We start from the raw sequence: 9,463 nt of genomic DNA, 5'->3' as shown, positions 1-9,463 counted from the left end.
AACTTTGTTTCTTTTGTTTTTTTTTTTTGGGGGGGGGGGGGGGGAGAGAGAAAAGGCGAGAGAGAGACCAGAAGAAGAGGACAAAGTTAAAGTAAACGAAGAGAAAAGAGAATGTCTATGTGAAGAGTTCCCAGTAGTTGAGCGCGATGTTCAAGTCTTTGTAAATTTGTCTATATGCGTTACACAGCAGAGAACAGAGGGAGACTTCAGTACGTATGTGTTAATTTAGTGCTCTGAGATTTATTTAAGTGTGCTGTGTTGCATATCTACTTTAAGTCTCTCTCTGGGACTCCTGCTCTATATACATATCTGCCAGTTTTTTGAACTGTGGACCCCAGTGACTCAGATATTCAAACTCTTGGTCCCCCTCAGTGGCGGCTGATTCTAGAGAGCTGAGGGATTCCGCCAAAGATCCGTTGCCTTCGTAGGCATAGGTAGCCAAGGAGTCATAAGGGGGTGCTGTGGGATCTGAGTCATTTTCCTGCAGTCGTCCATTGATAAAGTCCCTCACATCCGTGTTGTCTTTGATGGGAGACGAGCGGCGGAAGGGGAACAGCATTTCGGGCATTATGTCCCGGCGGAGTTTGTTGGTGTCGATGACCTCAGGGTTCCGCAGGGTTCCGATGTCGAAGGCCTGCGTGTCCTCCTCTCCGCCGCCCTCATCGTTGTAGCTGACCACGTTGTCCCTGACGTCTTCTTTTGAGATGATCAGGGGCTCCTTTTTCTTTTGACGCCGCAGGGCCGCAAACAATACCACAATCACTATGGAGACAGAGACAGATGAATGAAATGGTATCATCAGCATGGTGCAAATCAAGCTGAACAAAGCTCTGTGATAGTCACGCATTCTGAATGTCACAGAGATACCTGACACTATAGAGGCGAAGCAGTGCTTCCTACAGGGTTTTGCTCGATAATATGTCTTAAAACATTATAATTTGTTAAAAGTGTTATTTCATTCAGAATAAAAAAAAAAAAACATTTGTTATAAGGTGGGGGGGAAAAATATTTTTAAATTACAGATAATTCCACTACTAGCTAGTTTTTCAGGGACATTCTCATTCCGAGCATTTGTTTGGATAAAATCTTGACTATGCTGAAAATAAAATTGGATTGGAAACAATTTGCACTCAGAAAGTGCAATTTCTTCTCAGAAAGTAGGACATTGCACAAGTAATTACAGTGTCTTTCAAAAATAAAATGTGTTCTATGTTCCCTTTTTCAGTGCAGGATGAGTGATCAATGTTGTTGGTCCAAAATATATTTTTTGTAAATTATAACTTTGTAATTTTGTCTTTTAGGAGTGTGGTAGCATAGAAATGGCTTCAAAGCTGCCACACATGGACTAAAAGCTTGGAATCGACTTGACAGAAAGATGTCAGAAACTGATCAGTTTCATTCAGACCAGACTTTGTGAGTATTTTTGTTTTTCTCCAATAACTAGATTTGTTAAAAGGCTCACAAGAGTCAGTCATTTACAATTCAGACTAAACTGGTCACACTGTGTTTGTTTTGGTAAATCTGATTCATTTTAGTGAGTTAGTTCATTCAGATTATTCATTTACATGAACGTTTCATTGATTTGTATGTGGTAATTTAGGTCCTAATTTTACAGCAAAATATTCATTAAAATGCCTTAATATGTTTTTTGACTGCGATACAACTTGATCTGTTTAATGCTAATTATAAATTATGTAAATTATGTAATCGTATATATTTCAATATATGTAATTCTATATTTGCATTATATATATATATATATATATATATATATATATATATATATATATATATATATATATATATATATATATATATATAATTTTTAAAAAATTTTTTATAGCAGCTATAAATTAAAAAAGTTACTTTTAGTTGGTTGCTTGTACACTGTTAAAGAAGTATTACAAATAGAAATATTATTGGAATATATTTTACAAGAAAATACTATTTTAGTCTTTCTACTTCAAAATGTCACATTTAAAGGGATAGTTCACCCAAATAATGAAAATATGTTTGTTTTTTTTTACCCTCAGCTTCATCCAAACATATTTGAATTTGTTTCTTCTACTGAACACCAAAGAAGATCCATTTTGAAGAATGTTGATAACCAAACTGCCATTGACTTACATAATATAGGGGGAAAAAATTCAAAATACAAATAAATACTATGAAAGTCAATGGCTACCGTCAACTGTTTGGTTACCAACATTCTTCAAAATATCTTCCTTTATGTTTAACAAAAGAAAGAAACGTGAGTAAATAATGACACAAGTTTCAGTTTTGGGTGGATTATCCATTTAATTCAACGTGTTACTTGCCATTTCATTGTAATCATTTGTGAAATTTACTAGCAGTTTCTTATTGAAAATTGTTTCTACACCATTTGTTTTCAGAGAAGTGTAGCTTGATGAAATAGCAAATAGTTTCTCCATCAATCAATTGGGACAGTATGTTCACAACTCACAAAACACGTCATTGCTTGTGCTGTAACGTGGTAAAAAAAGATACAAAGTACATTTGCTATGGCTACAAGCAAGATCCACACCAAAGAGTGAGACCTTATGATTAAGTTTAGTTAATTCAATCAGGGAGAGACCCGACAATCGATGGCTAGGACAATAAAATTGTCACAGTCACTGAAAACAGAAGGACCGAGTCAGCTAAAAAAAGCAGACAATCTAGTTTGCGGCTGCTCAGGGAAACAGAAAGCGTGCATAATCTCAATCACTGCGGCGAGAAGAAAGCACTGCCAGAGAATCATAGGCTGTTCTTGGATGGCTAAAGCGGAGCACTCAGATAAGAACCCAGTGAGCAGCGCGCAGCACTACAGAGAGCTTGGCTGAAGATACAGAGGAGTGTGTTTCAAAAGGTGTCATGCGCTTAAGGTACTTATGAATACAGAAGAGACACACACACTGTAATGCAGATAAAGACTTATACTGCCTGGAGCAACCACCTTGCAGTTTTAAAATTGTGTAAGAAATAAAAAAGGGTTTGCGTTCATCTCTTATGCATTACAAATTTGCAAGGTTTCAAAGGGCACAGATGTAAAGCACCACAGTAAGGCTTGACATTTTTTCTTTTTTTTCATGTCCTTGCATTTTAACAGTAATTTTGTTTTGTTTTTTAGAGTAAGAGCATGGCGATAATAATAATAATAATTATTATTAGTATTATTATTATTTAAAAATACTTTATGCAAAGTACTGTTAAAATGCAAGGACATAAAAAAAAGAATGTCTCAAGCCTTACTATGGAGCTTTTCATCTATTATTGTATTCTATTTTAATCTATTATTATTGATTGATTGATTGAGTTATGATTTGGTCATGGTGATAATGATTACAATTATTTATTTATTTATTTATTGTGGAATTGAAAGGTTAAACTTAATACTGAGCCATTTGTCAAATCATCTTGTTTTATGTTACACAGTTTATGGCTGTTGATTAATTTGCAATTAATTCAATTAATAAATAGATTAAACATTTTTATCACTTGACAGCCCTAGTTATAATTCATGGAGATATTACTTAATTATGAATCATGTTTTGCAAACTGAGTGGAATCATTCAATAGAGAGAGAGAGACAGGGTCACATCGCAGTGGAGTCAGCTGTCTTAACTGGCTTGTGTACTGCAAACACATACCAGCTTCATCACTGTGTCTCATTTATTTTATCACTGCGACTCTGTTCCTCTTTCGGGCTCTGTCTTTTAATTTATTTTGAAAGATGAAGCTCGCGATTATGGTAAGGGGCATTACATTTCCAACGAGTGCGTGCGGTGTTCGGCCAATCCCAATGCACTGGGTCAGCTGGCCAATCAGAGCAGACTGCGCTTGTCGGAAGGAGGGACTTTGTAGAAAACGAAGCGTTTGAGAGAGGCGGGGCATAGAGGACCTACAATAATGTACAGTATTTGAAAAATAATGTGTTTTTTGAACATTAAAGCACGTCAACATATTCTGTTACCCCAAATACACAAAATAATGATCTTTAAAAAAGCATCATATGACCCCTTTAAAATCTATTGCTATCCCTTCAGTTTAAATTATATGTCTTTATATAATTGATAGAATGCAGCATTCATAGAATTATAAATTGCAGAACAATATATTTATTCAACTGGGAATGTGTTTTTTTTTTTCTTCAATTTTCATCACCTAAACTGTCAACACAGTTAATTTGCTTAAAATATTTGATTTAGTATTTTTGTTTAATTACACCTTTTTAAACGAAACAAAATTGTATGATCTTATACCCCCTTCCAAGTAAAGTGCTTTGAGTACCCAGAAAAGTGCTATATAAATGTAACAAATTATTATTAATTTTGTAAAAATCAGATGACACTGTTTAAGAGGAAGGCTTTTGTGCTGAAATGCATCATACTAAAGTATTGGCAACGTTTGGTGATTTCACCACATAATGTTCATATGTTGAGCAAGAAGAGATGAGAAGAGGGAATTATGGTCCTAAAAAGGGAACAGGTGCTGTAGTTTGTAGCTTGTTTTTCCTGTTCAGTGGCTGCTCTCTCCTCCCAGCAGGTAATCGGAGAGTTCGCCCCTGCCTCCCACTCAGGTGTTAATTATGAAGAAGGAACGGTGGGGGGCAACATGCTGTGTTCTGCCCAGCCTGGGGGCCTGTGGTGTGTGCAGGGCTCATTCTGTGATCTGGAAGGGAAATGGTGGTGGAAGAGTGTGGGCTGGATGCGGATATTTCTCGCTCTGGCAGCGTAAACCAGCTACTTCCTCTATTAGTGTATATTCTGGGCTTTTCATTAGCCAGCTCATCAGAAAAGGGTGCAACAGAAAGAATGTAAAATGAGGGGGAAATGGAGAGCAGGAGCCTGTGAAAAAAAAAAAAAAGAGGAAGGCAAAAGCAGAATGATGCAATATTTTGTTCTGGAAAATCTCTACCCTCTGTAACCTGTCCACTCAGCGCCAGTGGACGGGTTTAGGGGAAGATACTGAAAATGGAGAAGGATAAAGGGGAAAATATCCATATTAAGTTTGCACAAAGAGGATCAGTGGTGGACTAGATGGTGCCTGCACAGGGGAACAGCAGAATATGAGATGGCAGTAGTGGTTGAACACACGGCGCATAATTGTCTGTGTTGTGTAATGGGTAGAAACATATACATATAGACATATAATTTTGGGTTGGAATTTAAAGGGGCCATGTACTTACAGATTTTTACTTTTTCTTAATGTTTGCTTATAATGTTTTATAATATATGTGTGTGAACAATATATAACATGCTATATTTAAAAAGTACAAACTAAAATGTTTTAAGGTTTTAAAGGAAGTCTTGTATACTGACTGTATTTTTAATCAAATGCAGTCTTGGTAAGTAATATTGTGAAATATTATTATAATCTACAATAATTGTTTGGTTTGGTTTTAATATTTTAAAATGTAATGTATTCAGCAGCTATTATTTCAACCTCAGTGTCACATACTCCTTCAGAAATCATTTTAATCTGATTTGGTTCTCAATTATTATCAATCGTTATGTCTCATTGTTCAAATATTAATTATGGTTCTTATTTGTATCAACATTGGAACCACTTTTTTTCAGCATTCTTTGATTTATAAAAAGGTCAAAAGAACAGAATTTATTTTAATATAAATCTTTTGTATCATATTGTCTTGGCTGTCACTTTGATCAATCACTTATTCATTTCAATAGTGTTTTGTTTACTTTATGACTTATTAATGTACTTTATGTACTTATTTTTAGTACTGTAACTTGTGTAGTGTAAGAGTAGTAGAAAAGTTAACTACTTTTTCCAAAAGTTCAACTATGAGTTATAAGAAGCCTGTAGCTTGACATTTTAAAATAGCTTCCCAACACCATCTTTGATACAGTCCATCGCAAACAGAAAAACACGACTCGTGGGTCTCAGGATGCTGTTGGTGAATTTTAATGAGTTTAAGAACTGAGGCACCATGACTTAAAAGTGATAAATTATGAAGCATTTTTGATGTCTTCATAAACTTTGACAGTTTTTAAACATCTCTTGCTGCTTTGCTTTGTACTTTAAAGACAGAATCTATAAAGAAAGTCATTGGCTGTAAAGTTAGACCAGACATTGCATATGTAATGCATTCGAGAGGTCAGCGGCAAACAGGTTCAAAGTTGAATTTGTTAGAACTTTGAGAGCCATGTCAAAACACTTGTCATTATAAGTTTACTTGCAGCATTGCTATTTTATTTCAGAATAGATGGTATGTCTTTAATATGTATAAACAAATGCCGGTTTCGGCCAGCATAAATAATAGATATCTAAGTCAACCTGAAGTTCCTGAATATATTCAGTTTAACCGAATCATACAGAAGCAGATAATAGAAAATGCAGAACGATGACGGATTGCCTCGGGTTAGATTGGAGACTTGAGAGATGCACTCACCAGCAGTTTTAACAATTACTTATTGATGGATGTTTTAACTTAAGCACAACATATTTTTCCTTTTCTCTGCAGAAACAACACAGACACATGCTGTTCAGAACCAGCTGCGCTTTCATACTGCATTACCTTCCACAAGTGGCATTTTAGGACGTCAGGAAGGAGCATGCGACCTACTTAAGCCCCAGAAGAACAAAAAGGCCTTTTTGTCAATTGCATACATTTAATAATGAAAGCTATTTTTCCGCACCGATGCACTTTCTAAGGAAAGCAAAGAACGAGAGAGAGAGCACCTACAATAATGTCTTAATGGGGTGCTCTACTTTTTGATTGTCTGGAGGAAATATTTGGAGAAAATTCAAAGTAAAAATGAATAAATAACAAAATAAACATCACAAGGAGGATGCTGCACGGCCCACACTGTGCTGCATCATCAGAATATCAGGACAAGGGGTCAGGATACAGTACGCTCTGCTCGCCAGACGCATCGCTGAGATGTTACAAGATCTGTTATATCTTTGGGGTTGTTTTGTGACTAAATATAAAAAATATATATTGTATTAAGCAGGCTGCATCGGTCTAGAAAATATATTATCAAATGTGTCACAAAAATGTATGGTCTCCAGATTTCCCTAGAAGTGGAATTTCAGTTTTTCTTTTTTAATAAATCTGCAAAAATGTCAACAATTCTGTGTTTTTCTGTCAATATGGGGTGCTGTGTGTACATTAATGAGGAAAAAAAATGAACTTAAATGATTTTAGCAAATGGCTGCAATATAACAAAGAGTGAAAAATTTAAGGGGGTCTGAATACTTTCCGTACCCACTGTATATATATATGTCCGTCCGTCCTTCTTTCTGTCTGTCTGTCTATCCATCTATTTGTAAATTATGTCTGTATTTTCTGTCTCTGTGTGTGTGTGTGTGTGTGTGTGTGTGTCTGTCTGACAGTTTATGTCTAATCCGATTCACTAATGTTAACCTTAACAAATTGTACCTTATTGTGTAGTGTTAAATTATCTACTGACTGTTACATCAAATTTTTTAAATAAAATTATTTAGATTTTAATATACCTTTTCAAATCTATGTGTAAGACTTGTAAACAAAAACTGATAAACCGGCCAGTTCTGATCGTCCATGAGAACGTGTAGAACATAATGTGTGGCCACTTCTGAAGTTCACAGCCAATCACAACACTGTGCCAAAGTACAGTCTCCTCCTCATCAGAAGGTGATCAATGTATCTTCTGAGTAAACACACCCTGTTCTGAGTCTGCAACCCAGACACATATACCTCAATCATAGAAACAACCCGCTTTCGCCATAATCGTTCTCCTGTCTCTGTTTGAGCCTTGTTGCTTTCACTGCAGAGCCACAGTGTTTGTACTGTTTGGTGGGTTCAGTCTGTAATATAGTTACATCAGTGCATATGTCGCTTATAGATGATGAAATGCTCCTGAGAAAGTGCACTACATAATGATTAATATCATGCATTAGAGTGAACAAAAATGACACATGTAAAGAGGGCTGCTATGTTCAGGGTGGCCTGAACCAGATCCAGATTAACCATATGGACAATTGGGCATCTGCCCAGGGGCCCCGTGTTCAGAGAGGCACCATGCAGGGCCGTATAAAGGTTTTTGTAAAATAGCTAAATGCCCCAATGCTGTATATTTACAGGAGTTCAACACTTACTCAGTAGTATTAAAATGCAGAGTAAGATGGCCACCAGGGCTCCAGTGCTGAGTCCGGCTGAGAGCAGCAGGGCTTCGGTGCTGCACGTCTGTACATTCCCACGGCTGTCACAGGCGCAGACACGGACCGTCAGCGTGCTGGTACTGCTCTGGATGGGGTAATCGTTGTCTGAGATGACAACAGGCAGCAGGTATGCGCTCATCTCTCTCCTGTTGAAGCCGCCCCGGCGGGTCAGGATCCGCGCTGTGTTGTCTATAAGACAATGATGTCAAGATTAATATAGATACTGAGACTAGTGTGCAATATAATGTGTTGTTTTCAAATCTTATGTATTGAGTTGGGTTTTTAGCTAGCCAATTGCTTCTTTAGCTAGTTGCATTTTTGGCATTGTGAATAATATATTTTGACTTCATTAAAAGACAATAACAGCTTGAGGGTACAGCAATGCAGGTCAATGTGCATCTGTCACCTAATAAAACATACTGATTGTTTTCAAACAGGTTCACCAATTCACCCCATCTGATTTCATTTTCAGAGTAAAAAAAAGAAGATATAAATATATACATTCTCACAAATGTGAGAAATTCGCACAAATTCTCCTAATTGTGGCTTTGTGATTTGCATATGTGAGTTCATATCTAATTATGTATTTAAAAATTTGTGCAAATAATTGCAACTTTATACCTCAGTTGCAAAAGTTTGGGGTCCGTATGATTTTTTATGTTTTTGATAATACAGTGAAAAGTTAATAATAATAAGGTGAAATATTACATACGATAACTGTTTTCTATTATAATGTATTTAACTCCTGTGATGTAATGGTGAATTTTTTAGTAGCAATTACTCCAGTCTTCATTCACGTGATCCTACAAAAATCATTCTGAGAAATATTTGATACCATACATGTCTTTACTGCCACTTTTGATCAAATGAATAAAAATATCAATTTATTTAAAAAACAAAACAAACAAACACTGAATGGTATAGCGTATATCCACAATGTGCCTTTTTATATCTTTCAGAGCATTTTTTTTGTTTAAACTTCAATTTATATTTGGAATTGCAACCTTTTATCTCAGCATCTATATGTTACATTGTATTTCTTATTTTAAACTTATCTCACCATTAGCTGTTTTACTTTTTAATTTGATGCAGAAATGGGTTTCCATTAAATTACCTTCATTGTCGAAGATGGTGAAGTTTGGATTGATGGAGCTTAGACTGAAAACAAACTTGTGCCCGACAAGAGGCTCATCAGTGTCCACAGCACTTATGGTCTGGATGAGCTGGAAACATAATAAGCTAAAATGATTCACCTTATTCTGATTCAAAACAGAAATGTGTAATCTAACAAAAGCAT

General features: G+C 35.9%; 1 protein-coding gene across 2 annotated transcripts in view; it reads right to left on the bottom strand.

Annotated features, from left to right (window-relative positions):
• Positions 1-66: 66 nt before the first annotated feature.
• The window catches only part of LOC107560959 (cadherin-10-like), a 49,181-nt gene continuing 39,784 nt past the window's right edge, over positions 67-9,463 (bottom strand). For both annotated transcript variants that reach the window (XM_016245268.1, XM_016245267.1), the window contains 3 exons: positions 9,281-9,389; positions 8,104-8,355; positions 67-762 (listed from right to left, as the gene is read on the bottom strand). In XM_016245268.1, coding sequence (XP_016100754.1) covers positions 272-762; positions 8,104-8,355; positions 9,281-9,389 — 852 coding nt within the window. In that variant the 3' untranslated portion in view covers positions 67-271. The remainder of the gene's footprint in view (positions 763-8,103; positions 8,356-9,280; positions 9,390-9,463) is intronic.

This window comes from Sinocyclocheilus grahami, unplaced genomic scaffold (genome assembly GCF_001515645.1).
Source record: "Sinocyclocheilus grahami isolate Dianchi unplaced genomic scaffold, SAMN03320097.WGS_v1.1 scaffold748.1, whole genome shotgun sequence".
In the NCBI taxonomy this organism is placed as follows: Eukaryota; Metazoa; Chordata; class Actinopteri; order Cypriniformes; family Cyprinidae; genus Sinocyclocheilus; species Sinocyclocheilus grahami.
Note: the sequence above shows the minus strand (reverse complement) of the source record. Positions and strands in the feature narration are given on the sequence as shown.